Raw genomic sequence first — 16803 nt, 5'->3', positions numbered from 1 at the left:
GCTACTCATACTTTCAATCACTTTTTTTCTCAACTTTTGTACTTTTCTTCACTCTTGTATAAATCTGAAATTTCATTAAGATTCAATTTATAGTCTTCACTTACCAAATCCTGTTTAGGAAAATTAGGTGAGTTATCACTTATTAATGGTCTTGAGGCAAGAATATCTATTTTGCCTTCCAGTCTTCCCTCCATGTTTTTAATAGCATTTAAAAGAGTCTTCAGAGAGATTCTAGAGTCTCCAATATCTTGAGAAGATTTCACGGAAGGCAAGGTAGGTGCAAAGCTCACCCGACGTGTAGAGTTTGGAATAACACTGGGTAAACCAAGTGATGAAGTTCTGTCCTTTGCATTGTATACATGAGGCCTGGAGCTTTCAAGGAATTTCGAAGATGCAGGCCTCTCTGGAGACTTCCTTCTTTTGGGAGGCATCATGAATTAAAAACAGTGAAATCAACTAAACCTAGAGTTATTTTTCAAGGAGTGTCCACCTAACTAGGAGAAATGACACAGACAATGTTCCAAATGAAGATGAAATGGAAATTTTTATATTTCAAAATGTGTTCCTTTGCTTTCAGAATGAAGAAATCACACTGTAAAACGTACCCTACAGAAGGAATAGACTTCAACTCCCTCGTAGGAAAGGGTAGCTAATGGGACCCCTTTTACTAACTTTGTGATCTCATCACTCATCAGTATGGTCGGACAGTTAGAACCCTAGGAGTATTCCATTTGAAGACATTCTAGTAACCTTGGTTACCAGGGGCGTATATACACAAATGTTTATAGATAGAGAAGTTACATAAGCTTATACTAACAGTCAAAGTTTTTTTTTTTTAAGTACTCAATCCAATTATAAACATGGTAAATCTGTAATCATGAAAATATTTCAGTTTATTTTTGTAATATATTTTCAGTTATTTTCTTCATTCTCTATATTCATTGCTAAATGCTATGTGACCTACAAAAGATTATCAACCTCAAAAGCCACCATGCTGACAAGAGCCTCTACTACTAATACCTCTTTCAGGCAACCTTCTGTCTGTTGGAGGTATACCTTGTTGGCACTTAGTTCTGAGTTTGCCTATAATTCAAAAAACAAAAATACCTGTTCCTCATATCTGCCCAAATTTTTATGGCTCAATAAAAAACTCCTTCTTCTATGAAAGCATTTTTTTTATGTTCCCAGTCATAATTAATGATGCATTTATGAATGCTTATAATACAATCTTTTCTTTTCCTGCAAGGCATAACCTACTCTATAAAATTTCTGGGGTGCATTCCTAACCCTCCAATGAGAACATAAGCAAATTAAATGTCCTGCTTCAAGCATCTTTATGCATTGTTTGATGGTTCACCAGAATCTTGTACATGATAACTGTTTAACAAAATGCTTGTTGAACTGAGTCAAGAGGGAGAACAGTTGTCTTTTGGGGGGCTGAATGGTAAGGTGGGAGGGAAGAAAGGAGTCAAACCATTTTTTAAAAACTAATTAAACAGGGGAAGATGGTGGAGTAGGAAGCTCCAGGAATCATCCCGCCACATAAACAACAACTGACCTGGCAGGAACTGTCTGAATCAAATATTTTGAAACTCCAAAGTCTAGTATACTGAACTGCATCCAGGGAGATCAGGAGGAAGAGGCTGGTAAATTGCAGTATATACCAGTGAATTGTACTCTCCTTGTTGCAGTTACTACCCTCCCTTAACCTCTAGCCTTACAAGGGATGGGATATTAGATCTGGTTCCCTAAGATCCAGAGGTATGCAATCTGATCAGTTGCTCAATGCTTTTGATGAGCTCCATCATAAATGTGGAGGCCTGGTTCTGAGAGTGGCCACAGTATCAACTTGCCTCAGGCAAAAGTAGCAGGGCAGAACTCTAATTCAAAACTACAGAAAACAAATAACGGTTTGCATTTACCAGTTTGATTTATTTGCTAAATCAAGAAAACACAGTTCAAGAAGCCAGAGGAGGGTGATGTCATCAACATGGTGAAGTAAGATATTCCCTGAAAAAAATCTTCCCAGAAATTCAGTAAAAAAAAGGACAAATTTTACTTGCATAGAACTCTGGAAGAAGCAGAGATGGGAGAATGACTCCACAAATGCTGAATGGAAGAAAGAGAAAGATATCAGGTAGGAAACTTCTGTTCAGGACCAGTTGGTCCTCTTTCTTCCTCCTCACTCATTCCCATGTAGCTTGGGAAGTATTCAGAGGCAGCAGTCTGGATCCCTCCCACTGGGGACACACTCAAAGCAGTAAGTTAGAATTCCATGTATATTCAGTCACAGGGAAGCCATATAATACTAAGTGCTGATTTTTCATCAGAAATCATGGAGGCGAGAGACAATGGTACAATATATTTAAGATACTGAGAGAGAAAAATTGTCAGCCAAGAATTCTTCATCCAGCAAAGCTGTTCTTAAGAAAATGAGGGAATGCTTAAAATATTCACTGATAAAGAGAAGCTGAAAGAGTTGGTTAACAAGAGACTGCCCTAACAAGAAGTACTAAAGGGAATCCTGCCAGCTAAAAAGATAGAAGAGACTTGGAGGGGAGTATAGAAACAAAGATTATCAGAATGGGAAACTAAAAGGATAAAAAGAGAGTAAAAATAGATCTGACAAAACCCAAAGGATAAAATGATTGAAATACTGATTTTACAGTAATAATATTAAATGTTAATGGATGAAACTCCCCAATCAAAAGACACAGATTGGTAGAATGGATAAAAAAATATGATCCATCGTGGAACCAAAAATGCAAATAGGCTGAAAGTGAAAGGATGGAAAAAGATATTCCATGCAAGCAGTGAAAGGAAAAGAGCTAGGGTAGCTATACTAATATTGGACAAAATAGACTTTAAATGCAGAACTGTTCTAAGAGACAAAGAAGGACATCACATATTAATAAAAGGGGAAATTCACCAAAAAGAATAACAATCCTAAATGTCTATGCTCTTAATCAAGGTGCCCCAAAGTACATGAGGTAAACACTGGCAAAATTGAAGGGAGAGAAAACTCCGTCACCACTGCCCCCAGAACCCGACTCCCCAGAGTCACCACTGTGCTGCCCCTCACCCTGACACACCAAAGCAAAAAAATTAAAAAAGGGCTGTTATCAACTGAGATTGATCAGTCATCTAATCACAGGTCATGTAGCGTTCCCACATAGGAGTTGTAGGAAGTTGTTTTTGTATTTCAGACAGAAGAACTGAGCTCCAAATGAGCACATTCAGCTCTGGAAAACTCTATTGTTTAACACAGGGCATCTTGATTTCAAATTTTAGAAGTTTTAAAATAAAATACATTTAAAAAACTGAAGGGAGAAATAGATGTTTCTACTATAATAGTGGGAGACTTCAACACACCACTCTCTTCAACAGAAAGAACATGTAAACAGAGGATCAACAAGGAAACAGAGGACTAAATAATATGATTAATGAACTACATTTAACAGACACATATTTTGCACTCCCAAAAAGCAAAATACACATTTTCTCAAATGCTCATGAAACATTCTCCAGGATAGACCACATGCTAGGGCACAAAACAGCTCTCAATATATTTTAAAAGAATGAAATTATACAAAGCCCTTTATCTGATCATTAAAAAATAAAGTTGGAAATCAGTGAACAGCTGGAGACTAGAAAAGTCACAAATATATGGAGGTTAAACAACAGACTCTTAATCAGTAAGTCAAAGAAGAAATTGCAAGAGAAATCAGGAAATATCTTGAGATGAATGAAAACGAGTATAAAATATAGCAAAACTCATGGGAAATAGTGAATGCAGTGTGAGAAGGATATTTATAGCCCTCAACACCTACATTAAAAAGGAAGAAAGAGCTAAAATCAAAGACCTAACTGAACACCTCAAGAAATTAGAGAAAGAACAGCAAACTAAACCTAAAGCAAGCAGAAGGAAAGAAATAACAAACATTAGAGCAGAAATAAATGAAATGGAGAACTAAAAAACAATAGAAACAACAAAATGAAAAGTTGGCTCTTTGAGAAGATCAAATTACACTGACAAACACTTAGCTAGACTGACAGAGACAAAAAGAGAACAGATGCAAATAAAATCAGATATGACAGAGAAGTTATTACAACGGATTCCATAGAAATAAAACAGATAATAAGGGGATACTACAAACAACTGTGTGCCAACAAACTAGACAACTTTGATGAATTGCACAATTTCCTAGAAACACATAAAAACCCACAGTGACTCCAGGTGAATTTTACCAAGCATTCAAAGAAAAATTAATACCAATCCTGCTCAAACTCTTTCAAAAACCTGAAGAAGAGGGAACACTATCTAACTCATTCTATGAAGCCAATATCACTCTAATACCAAAGCTAGATAAACATACTACAAGAAAACTACAGACTGCTCTCTTTAATGAATATAAATGCAAAAATCCTCAACAAAATGCTTGCAAATTGAATCCAACAGCACATTAAAATAATTATAGACCATGACCACGTGGGTTTTATTCCAGGTATGCAAGGATGGTTCAATACAAGAAATCAATTAATGTAATATACCACATTAATAAATCTAAAAGGAAAAACCACATGATCATATTGATTGATGCAGAAAAGGCATATGACAAAATCCAGCATCCTTTCATGATACAAACACTATAAAAAGTAGAAATAGAAGGAAACTTCCTCAACATGAGAAAAGGAATAGATTAAAAACCTAAAGCTAACACCACACTCAATGGTGAGAGACAGAAAGTTTTCCCTCCAAGAAAGGGATCAAGACAAAGATGCCCACTATCACCCTGTTATTCAACAGTGTTCTAGTACTAGCTAGAGCAATCAGGCAAGAAAAAGAAATAAAAGGCACTAACACTGCAAAGGAAGATATAAAACTTTCACTATTTGTAGGTGACATGATCCTATATAATAGAGTCCTGAAAAAACTACAACAGAGCTACTAGAATTAATGTAACTGGGAATAAACTTAACTAAGGATGTAAAGGACCTGCACACAGAAAGCTACAAAACATTGTTAAAAGAGATCAAAGAAGACCTATATAAATGGAAGGACATTCCATGTTCATGGATTGGAAGCCTAAATGTCCTTAAGATGTCAATTCTACCCATATCAATCTACAAATATGATTCAAAACCAGTAAAAATTCTAACAGCCTATTTTGCAGAAACGGAGAAGATAATCAATTTTATTTGGAAGGGTAAGGGGCCTTAACTAGCCAAAAACATGTTGAAAAAGAAGAATGAAGTGTGAGATCTAACACTTCCTGACTTCAAAGCATCTTATAAAGCTACCATGGTCAAAACAGTATGGTACTGGCATAAAACTAGAAATATTGAGCAAAGGAATAAAATTGAGAGTTTAGAAGTAGACCCTAAGATCTTAGGACAACTGATTTTTGAGAAGGCTCCCAAGGTACTCAACTGGGATAGAACACTCTCTTCAATAAATGGTTCTTTCAGATATCCATAGCCTTTTATTTTGGATATCCATATTCAAAAGAATGAAAGAGGACCCCTATCTCACACCCTGTAATAGTTAGATTCAGGTGTCAACTTGGCCAAGTGATGGTGCCCAGTTGATTCGTTGCTGTGGACTTAAATCATCAGCATATGAATTTCATTTATGGCTGATTACATCTGCACTAAGCTAAGGGGAGTGCTTCTACAATGAGTGATGCTTAATTTAATTAGTTGGAGGCTTAAAAGGAGGAGTCAGAAGAAAGAGAAGTAGCTCAGCACACCGCAGCTTAGTGCTCACAGCTGACAAGAGACCCAGACGTTTGGAGATGCAGAGAATAAATGCTCCAGGAAAGCTGTTTGAATCCAGAACCTGGGAAAGAGGGCCAGCGGACCTCACCATGTGCCCTCCTGTGTGATAGAGAAAGCCATATGAAAGCTAACTGCTTTCCTCCAAGGAACTGTAAATTTGCAACTAAATAATTTCCCTTTATAAAAACCAATCCACAGAATTCTCTGCCTGCCATGTCCGAGACCCGGGTTCAATTTCCGGTGCCTACTGATGGAAAAAAAAAAAGCGCCAATCATTCTCTGGTGTATTGCATTCCAGCAGTCTTAGCAAACTAAAATATACCCAATACAAAAATTAACTGAAAATGGATCAAAGATATAAAACTCCTAGAAGAAAATGTAGAGAAGCATCTTCAAGATCTGATGATAGAGGTAGTTTCTTAGACTTTACACCAAAAGCTCATACAACAAAAGAAAAAATTGAAATATGGGACTTTCTCAAAACCAAATACTGCTGTGCTTCAAAGGACTTTGTCAAAAGGGTGAAAAGGCAGCTGACTCAAAGGAAGAAAATATTTGGAAACTCCACATCTGATACAGGCTTAATATCCAGAATACAAAAATAAATCTAACTAAACAATAAAAAGACAATCACCCCAATTAAAAAATGGGCAAAAGTCTTGAATAGACATTTTTCTAAAGAGGAAATACAAGTGGCTAAATAGCACAAGAAAAGATATTAGGTAATATAGAAATGCATATCAAAACCACATCGAAATATCATTTCACACCTACTAGAATGACCACTGTTAAACAGGAAACTACAGTGTTGGAGAGAATATATTGAATAGGAACATTTATTCACTGCTGGTAGGAATGTAAAATGGTATAGCTGCTGTGGAAGACAAGTTTGGCAGTTCCTTAGAAACTAAATATAGACTTGTCTTATGATCTGGTAATCTCACTAAAGATTGCCGAAAGCAGGGAAATGTACAGACATTTGCATACTGATATTCACAGCAGCAGCATTCACAATTGCCAAAAGATGGAAACAAACCAAGTGTCTATCAACTGATGAACGGATAAATGGATAAACAATATGTGGGTATATACAGATGATCAATATTACTCAGCAATAAGAAGGGATCAAGTCCTGAAGCACACAACAACATGGATGAACTTTGAGGACATTATGTTAAGTGAAAGAAGTTAGACACAAAAGGACAAATATTGCATGATCTCATTAATATGAACTACTTAAAATATGTAAACTCATAGACATAAATCTAGTATATAGGTTACCAGGAGATAGAATGAGGTTAGAGAATGGGGAGTGGTTGCTTTAATATGTGCAGAATTTTTAACTAGGTAAATTAAATGTTTGGAAATGGATGGGGGTGATGGTAGCACATTATTGTGAGTATAATTAACGGAGCTGAATTTTGCATGAATGTGGGTGAAAGGGGAAGATGGGAATCACATATGGCACTAGAAGGAAAGCTACAGGTTATAGCACGGGACTGTATAACACAGTGATTCTGGTGGTGGGAGATGACTGTGATTAACAGTACAAATATAAAAAAGTTATTTTGTGAGCAAGAACAAATTTACACATTATTAGAAGAAGTTAATAATAGTGGTATATGGGGAAAATGCACCTACTGCAAACAATGAACTATAGTTAAAAGTAATATTTTAATATTCTTTCATCAACAGTAACAAATGTACCACACCAATGCTACGGATCAATAACAGTGGGGGATATGGGCTATGGAATGTTTCGGGTTTTCTTTTTTTCTTTTTGGAGTAATGAAAATGTTCTAAAATTGATTGTGGTGATGAATACCAACTAAGTGATGATATGTGAGCCACTGTAATATACTTTCAATGGGTTGTATGGTATGTGAATATATCTCAAAAAACTGCATTAGAAAAAGCCATAGGAGAAGATTTTAGTGAGCTTGCAGGCCCCTATCTAATTCCCATTGCATTGTGGATTGCTGGCCTTTAATTGGCTGGGAAAGACTGACCTTAGAAACTCCTCTCAGGCTGCCAGCCCCTACCCAAATTTGCCCTCTAGGCAAAAGCAGCTTGGGCCAGTTAAAGTAGTGTAAGAAACAATTATGTCAAACAACCTGGGGAAAAGGTTTACCTACTTTCAATCCTGAGAAAGAGAAAGTCTATTTCATAGAGAGTAAAGGGGACATTTAAATTCCTGTAAACAGGGGAACTTCTAAGGCCACTTAGCAAGCACAAGCCCAGTGCAAGACACAGGCCTAAAAAAAAGAGAGGAACTGGCATTTTGTATTTGCCTTGGGCAGACCTTCTTGACATGGTGGTTGAACTTTGAAGGAGAGCATCAATGAACACAAAGCCATTTTGCAAAGACTGTGAAAGGCATTTTTCATTGGTTTGTTTGGTTTTGTTACCACCTGGCTTAAGGAAATCTCTATCATAACCCAGCTACATACAAACTCAAAAACCAACTCAGGAACTAAATTCCAGAGTTAACACTTTAAAATATTAAAATATACAATATGCAACAAAAGATTACAAAACAAACAGGAAATGATGGCTCATCCAAGGGACAAAATAAAAATCCAGAAAACATTCAATGAAGAGGACCAGGCTATAGATATACTGAACAAAGACTTTAAAAAGATGATCTTCAATATGCTCAAGGAATTGAAGGGAAATATAGGAAAGGACCTAAAGTAACCAAGAATAAATGAATGAACTATATGAGAATCTCAATAAAGACAAAGACATTTTAAAAAGAAACCATACAGAGCTACTAGAGTTGAAGACCACAAAAACTGAAATGAAAAATGCCCTACAGGGTTTCAAGAGCAGACTGGAGCTGGTAGAAGAAACAATCTGTGAACTTGGAGACAAGACAATTGAAATGAGTCAGGCTGAGGAACAGAAAAATAAAAGAATTAGAAAAAACAAAACCAGCCTAAGAGACCTGTGGGATACATACTAATACATGCATAATGGGAGGCCACGAAAGAGAAGTAGAAGGACGAGTCAAAGAAATTGTGGCTAAGTTTATAAAAAATCCTACAACTCAACAACAAAAACACTAACCAGTTAAAAAAATGGGCAAGAGACCTGAATATTTCTCCAAAGAAAATACACAAATGGCCAAAAAGCACATAAAATGATGTTCAGTGTCATTAGCCACCAGGGAAATGCAAATTAAAACCACAGTGAGATATCTTTTCATATTCCCTACAATGACTACTTATAAAAACAAGAAATAAGTGTTGGAGAGAATATGGAAAAATAGGAATATTCGTTCATTGTTGGTGGGAAAGCAAAATGGTGCAGCTGCTGTGGAAAACAGTTTAGAGTTTCCTCAGAAAGTTAAGTAGAGAATTATCAAATGACCTGACAATCCAACTTCTATGTACATACCCAAAAGGATTGAAAGGAGGGATTTGAACAGATATTTGCAGGCTGATGTTCATAGTGACATTATTCACCATCATGAAAAGATGGAATCAACCCAAGTGTCCATCAATAGGTGAATGGCTAAACAAAATGTGGTATATACATACAATGGAATATTAAGCAATAAAAAGAATAGGATTGTAATACATGCTACAACATGGATGAACCAAGACATCACATTGAGTGAAATAATGCAGACATGAAAGGACAAATATTGTATGATCTCACTGACAGAAAATAATTAGGATAAGCAAATTCACAGAATCAGAAACTAGAATGAAGGTTACCAGGGGCTGGAGTGGGGGTATGGAATAGGGATAAATTCTTAATTTGTGCAGACAGATTCTGCTTGGGGTGATGTTGAAAAGTTTTGGTAACATATAGTGGTGACTGTTACAAAGTTTTGCATTTAGTTAACACCCACTGATTTAAACAGCTGACTGTGATTAATGGGGGAATTTAAATTTAAATTTTAAATTTAAATGCTAAAATAAAAACTAAAAAACAAAACAAAACAGAAAAACAATCATAGGACTATACAACACAGTGAACTGTATTGTAAACTATGGACTATAGTAAATATAAAATTATAATAATATTCTCTTATCAATTGTAACAAAGGTATCACACTAATGCAAAATGTTAAATATATTGGCAGGTATATGGGAACTCTGCATAATCTTTCTATAAACCTACAACTTCTCTAAAAAACAACAACAAACTAAACAATATAGCAACACTCTGGTATTGGTCACACCTGAGCATATTTGGTCTCCAGGGCTATGTTAATCTTGCGTAGATGGTCATTTTGTAAACTGGTGTCAGTAAGAGAATGTAGTTGTTCTTCTAGTTGTTTAACTTGTATCTAGGAAAAAATATATGAATAATAAAATAAGCCTCATTAACAATCCTTAAAAATTGCCAAAGCAATCCTGTTTTACTAATCATGTAAAGAATGCTACTTCAAATCACAGATAAAAATAGCCTATTGGCTTTTAAATGTACTGAGATAACTCATTTGACTTCTATTACTTACTCTAAATTTCTATGACTTATGATTGTCAAACTGAGATTCTGTGAGTAATATTTTAATTTTAAAGGAATTGTGATACCTAGCATTCAAATATCTTTTTGAGTATAGATAATTAGAACTGCCAATGTGCAAGGAGACAGAGTATTTTGGTTTACTAACAGAATTACCAATGTTGAATGAAATTTTTGTAATTTTGAACTATAATTTAAAAACTAACTCATAATGATGACTATTTACATCTTTATTTTTAAGAAAAATTATTTTTGAGGGTTAAAACCATTAATATTTATTCACAAATCTCAATTTTTTTCCACATTTTCTTCCTCCATCACCAACCCTCTCATGTAAGGTAATGAACATTACTAAGCCAATTGCTGAATCAGGAAAAACCTCATAGTAAATTTTTTATTCAAAATCAACTTGATCCCCTCTCCTTATCGTTTCTTATTTCCTGCCTGTGGAAGGCAAACACCTCTTGGCTGGAGCCCAAGGGTATTTTCAGGAACTTTTATATTTTGAATGCTAATATTAATTTTTGAAAGGCTGCATGAAAATGCATTTTGTCTCAGGAAACTTCTCTTGCTCCACCAGCAGGACCCATCTTTTTCTCAGCTTTACCTATTTCTGTTGTTCTTTTGAACAATGTACAGTATAAAACATGTGCTGTGGCTCTCCAATACCACCGTGAAAATTCAGCATGATTTCATTTAAGGTTCAGTGTTACTTCTGTCTCTGAAGAGAAATATCAATGCAAAAGCTACTCTCACTTTAAATATAAACACTGCTGTTAACTTACAGAACCAAAGGGAAAATGAACTACATTTTAAATTTGCCTTTCTTCAAGTAAAATATAGAACAAGTGTCCTTATTCCACTTCACCCTCCATACCAGCCTTTGGTGACTCAGTAAAACACCCTGAAACTCATCAGACGGTATGTTCCGATCTATAAAGCACCTTAAATTTTGTATCAATTGTCTTATTTGGCAGGAAATCTAATTCAGAACATGCAAAACAGTAAAAACATGAAGAGTGCATCAGAAGCAAATGAATCCTGCTGCCCCTCAGAGGTCTGGTTTTACTGTTATCATTAAAATCCAAGCAGCTCCTAGAGCTGCCTTATCAGCCAGTCTTAGAAATAGCAGTAATTTAAATGAAGGTCATATCCTCATATTGTTTCAAAGGTCTATAAGTAAATATGGGTTACTTATATGTTCTAAGGTAATATATTTTCTGGGTTATCTTTTACTTCAGTACATACAGTAAATTTGAAATAAAGAAGGATATGCCCATAATGTTAGCTCATTTGTAGTTTGATATGAGTTTCAGAGTTATGACTACCTGAACTACCCAAATTATCATGGATGACTCTCACAAATATAATGTTGAATAAATGAGCAAGGCACACATCAAAAAGATATTCTGTATATAAAGTTCAAATAGAGATAAAATTAATATGGGACTGTTTTACTTTGCAAGCTTCCGGAATGCAGTATATCAGAAATGGAATGGCTTTTCAAAAGGGGAATTTTAAAAACAGCACATTTCACCCTTTGGATCCCAAAAAGACTTGTTCTTTCCAAATGCAAAATACATTAATTCCATCACAATATCAGAAAGCCTTAAACCATTTCAGTAACAATACAAATAAAATTTTCAAGTCAGAAACAGTACAAAATCTCATCAAAGTCTGTAACAGGCCTGGTCTGTCCTAAGGCAAAATTCTCCTCTGGCTCTAGATCTGTTAAAACTCAGAACACGTTATTTGTTATCAATGTACAAAGGACTGACAGCCATAGGATACATATCTCCATTTCCACAGGGAGAAATTGGAAGGAACACAGCGGTCACAGGACCCAAGCAGTTTTGAAAAACTGCAGGTCAGACTCCATTAGATTTCAAAGTCTGAGAGTCATTCATCTTCGGGGCTTGAGAAAGCAGCAGTTCCACTCTCTTCAAGGGCCTAAGCAGCAGCTGTCTCTCTTTGAACGCAACTTTGGGGGACACTGGGAGACCATTTTTATCTTGGATTCAACCTTTCCAAGCATACCTGGGTTCTCTGCCATCTCCAGGGCACATGCTCAATTCCTCCAAAACAATGGGGCAGCAGCCAGGCTCTCCCTAATCCCCAAGGATTTTACTCTACCCTCTCCAAGGCCTGAGGTAGCACAACGCTTTCACCACACTGAGGCCCACTCTCTGCCTTTGGGGTAAACTCACCCTCTCCAAGTACTTGGGTAGGTCTGCTTCCCTGGCCCGAGTTCTCTTGATTTCAGACCTTAGCCTCTATGGTCCTGCCTCTGAAGACATTTTACTTTCACTTTGTCCCTTTCCTGAGCCTTTTAGTCCAGACTAGCAGTGGTTCTGTTTATACAGATCCCACAATACTCTTGTTGGCTTTCTATGTGTAGGCAAGGATCATAACCATTAGACAAAAGGAGTTTCCACAAATCGTTCCTGGATAATTCCATCTCCAATCCTGGCTTTTTTGGAAATGGCTGGTTCCGTATTTGATTAAATCCCTACATGGGGCACTATTCTCTGGGGTTTCCTTTCCTGGAAGTCCAGAATTTTCCAGACCATCAATTTCTGGTTTCTTTGTACCTAAGAGTTTGGTTCTCAACCTCTTTGCTTTTGCATTTTACTGTAAGCTTGAAGGAGCAGCCAGACTGCATTTTCCACATTTAGTTTAGAAATTTCTTCTGCTAAATATCCAAGTTCATCACTCTCAAATTCTGCTCTCCATTTACAAAGGATTACTTCCTTCTAGTTTGTTCTAGTTTGCTAGCTGCCGGAATGCAACACACCATTCCAGATTGGCTTTTAATAAAAGGGGATTTATTTTGTTAGTTCTTCAGAGGAAAGGCAGCTTTCAACTGAGGTTCTTCTTATCCTGGGAAGACACAGGATAGTCTCTGCTGGCCTTCTCTCCAGGCCTCTGGGTTCCAACAACTTTCCCCAAGGTGATTTCTTTCTGTATCTCCAAAGGCCTGGACTGAGCTGTGAGTGCTGAGATGAGGTATGCTGAGCTGCTTGGGCTGGGCTACATTGAGGTCTCTCATTTAAGCACCAGCCAATTAAATCAAACATCATTCATTGCAACAGTCATGCCTCCTAGCTGACTGCAGATGTAATCAGCAACAGATGAGGTTCACACGCCATTGGCTCTCCACAGCAATAGATCTAGGCACGTTCACCTGGCCAAGTTGACAACTGAATCTAACTGCCACATGTCTACCCCTTGTCAACTTGGCAACTACATGCATCACCTTAAACAATATTAAGGTACAAAAAACTCTCTTCTAGCTGTGGAACTATGAATCAAAACAAGTTGTCTGGTGCCAATATGCAAAGGAGGGACAGTCACAGGATCCACATGGAGAAATTGGAAGGAAAACCTGCAGGGCAAACACCACTGGATTTCAAAGTCTGAAAGTCATTTATCCTTCAGCTTTAGAAAGTGGCAGTCCCACCCTTTCCAAGGGTCTATGCAATGGCCCGCCTCTTTCCAAATCAACCTTGGGGAATGTTGAGGAGACCACCTTTCTCTTGGTTCCACTCTCTCCAGGCATTGGGCCACACCTGGGCTCTCTGCCATTTCCGGGGCACACACTCAACCCCTCCATGTGGTGGCAGCCAGGCTCTCCCCAGTCCTCGAGGAGCATGCTGTACCTTCTCAAAGACTGAGGCGGCACAACTCTTCCACTGCAACAAGATGGGAGACTCATCCTCTGCCCTCAGGGCAAACTCACCCTCTCCATGTATATGGGTGGTTCCATTCTCCTGGCTGAGGTTTCTTGGCTTCAGACCTAAGCTTCCATGGTTCTCACTCTGCAAACTCCAATTTGTCCCTTTCATGTCCCCCTTTGTCCAGATTGGCAGTGGTTCCGTTTACACCAACAGTCTCTTCAAGCACTCCAAGACTTCTCCATCATTCTCTTCACAGTTCCTCCAAAATCTTCCCCTTAGCCATCTGGAAAACCATTCCAACATATCTGGCATTTGCAAACTGAGGCAGCACCCCACTTCTTAGGTACCAAATCTGTTCTAGTTTGCTAGCTGCTGGAATGCAACACACCAGAGACAGATTGGCTTTTAATGAAAGGGGATTTATTTCATTAATTCTTCAGAGGAAAGGCAGCTAACTTTCAACTGAGGTTCTTTCTTACATGGGAAGGCGCAGGATGGTGTCTGCTGGCCTTCTCTCCAGGCCCCTGGGTTCTAACAACTTTTCCCAAGGTGATTTCTTTCTGCATCTCCAATGGCCTGGACTGAGCTGCGAGTGCTGAGATGAGGTATGCTGAGCTGCTTCGGCTGTGCTACCTTGAGCTCTCATTTAAGCACCAGCCAATTAAATTAAACATCATTCACTGCAGCAGTCATGCCTCCTAGCTGACTGCTAATGTAATCAGCAACAGATGAGGTTCACACTGGCTCCTGTCCACAGCATAGATCTAGGCACTTTCACCTGGCCAAGTTGATAACTGAATTTAACTACCACACAGTTTGGAATAGCATGTTCATCATTTCTGTCTAAAGCCTCATCAGAGGTATCTTTAGAGTCCACGTTTGTACCAACACTCTCTTCATAGTACTCCAGGCATTCTCCATCAAGCTTCTCACAACTCTTCCTGAATCTTCCCCTTATGCATTTAAAAAGACATTCTAACATGTTTGGGATTTGCAAACCACAGCACCCCACTCCTGGTACAAAATTCTGTTCTAGTTTGCAAGCTGCCAGAAGGCAGTATACCAGAAATGGGATGGCTTTTAAGAAGGGGAATTTATTAAGTTGCAAGTTTACAGTTCTAAGGCCAGGAAAATGTCCAAATTAAGGCACTATGAGGTTATCTTCACTCAAGAAAGGTCAATGAAGTTCAGCGTTTCTCTCTCAGCTGGAAGGACACATGGCCAAGTCTGCTAGCTTTCTCTCCTGGCTCTTTGTTTCATGAAGCTCTCCTGGAGGTGTTTTCCTTCTTTACCTTCAAAGGTCTCTGGATGTGTGGGCTCTAAAGCTTTTTCCAAATGGTTCCCTCTTAAGGGCTCCAGTAAGCAACCCAATCTTGAATGGGTGCAGATACACCTCCATGGAAGCCATCTAATCAAAAGTTATCATCCACATTGGGTGGGTCACACCCCCATGGAAACAATAAAAAAGGTCCCACCAAGAAATATTGAATGAAGATGAAAGGAAATGGTTTTTCTGGGGTACACAATGGATTCAAACTGGCACAGGGATGTTAGAAGTAAGAATAGTGGATCAGTTTGTTAAGCTGCCAAAATGTAATATAGCAGAAAAGGAATGGCCAAGTTGCAAGTTTACAGTTCTAAGACTGAGAATGTTCAAATTAAAGTACCAAGAAGAGGTTCCCTTCATTCAAGAAAGGCTGATGCCGTCTAGAACCTCCCTGTCAGTTGGGAAGGCACTTGGTTGGCATCTGCAGGGGTCTTTGGCTTCTGGACAACTCTGCCAGCTGGGAAGACACATGGCTACATCTGCTAACTTTCTCTCCTAGCTTCTCGTTGCATAAGGATTCCCCAGGGGAGTTTTTCACCTGCATCTCCAAAGGTCTCTGGTTGTGTGGGCCCTGTCAGCTCTGAAGCAACTATTCTCCAAACATCTGCAAATAGCATCTGTTGTTCCTGAGGTTTCTTCAAAATACTTCCCCTTTAAAGAACTTCGGTAAACTAATCAAGACCCACCTTGAATGGGCAGAGTCACATCTCTATCTAATCAAAAGGCCACACCCACAATTGGGCACATCAAATCTCTGTGGAGATAATTTCATCCAAAGTCCTGACCCTCAATGTTGAATCAGGATTAAAAGAAATAACTGCCCCCACAAGATTGGATCAGGATTAAAACATGGCTTTTCTGGGGTATATAACAGCTTCAAACCATCCTCCCCACCCCCCACCTCCACACAGGTAGTAATTACCCTTGTTAGGGATATCCTGCCAAGTTGTCCTGCGAAATTGAGGGAGGGATTAAAATATTCACAGACAAAGGCCAAGAGAATTTGCCAATAAGAGACCTGCCCTACAAGAAATACTAAAGGGAATTCTGTCAGCTGAAAAAAAAAAGACAGCCTGCAGGAAGATACAGAATTGAAGAGTTTCAGTAAGGGTAACTTAAATGTTACAAAGAGAGAGTCGGAAAAGAAAATACAGATCTGACAAAAACTAAAGGATAAGAGGGTAGATTCAGGACCTGCCCTTACAGTGATAACTCTGAATGTTAAAGGACTAAACTCACGAATTAGAAGATACAGATTAGCAGAATGGATTAAAAAATATGATCCATCTATATGCTGCTTGCAAGGATTCATCTTAGACCCACTGAAAGTGAAAAGATAGAAAAAGATGTTCTATGCAAGTTGTAACCAAAAAAAAAAAGAAAAGCATAACTAGCCATACTAATAGCAGATAAAATAGACTTTAAATGTAAAGATGTTATAAGATACAAGACAAGGAAGAACACTACATACTAGTAAAAGGAACAATTCATCAAGAAGTATAAATCATAAATGTTTATGCTCCCAACCAAGGAGGTTCAAAT

The 16803-nt window shown here is 37.9% G+C and overlaps 1 protein-coding gene across 13 annotated transcripts in view; it reads right to left on the bottom strand.

Moving 5' to 3' along the window:
• Window positions 1-16803, bottom strand: part of CCDC150 (coiled-coil domain containing 150) — a 170898-nt gene that overhangs the window by 62990 nt on the left and 91105 nt on the right. For 12 of the 13 annotated variants that reach the window (XM_077154522.1, XM_077154523.1, XM_077154525.1 and 9 more), the window contains one exon: window positions 9971-10078. In XM_077154522.1, coding sequence (XP_077010637.1) covers window positions 9971-10078 — 108 coding nt within the window. Of the gene's footprint in view, window positions 1-104; window positions 2691-9970; window positions 10079-16803 lie in introns of those variants that run through there. The other variant, XM_077154535.1, reaches the window with a different exon arrangement.

Source organism: Tamandua tetradactyla, chromosome 3 (assembly GCF_023851605.1).
Source record: "Tamandua tetradactyla isolate mTamTet1 chromosome 3, mTamTet1.pri, whole genome shotgun sequence".
In the NCBI taxonomy this organism is placed as follows: Eukaryota; Metazoa; Chordata; class Mammalia; order Pilosa; family Myrmecophagidae; genus Tamandua; species Tamandua tetradactyla.
Note: the sequence above shows the minus strand (reverse complement) of the source record. Positions and strands in the feature narration are given on the sequence as shown.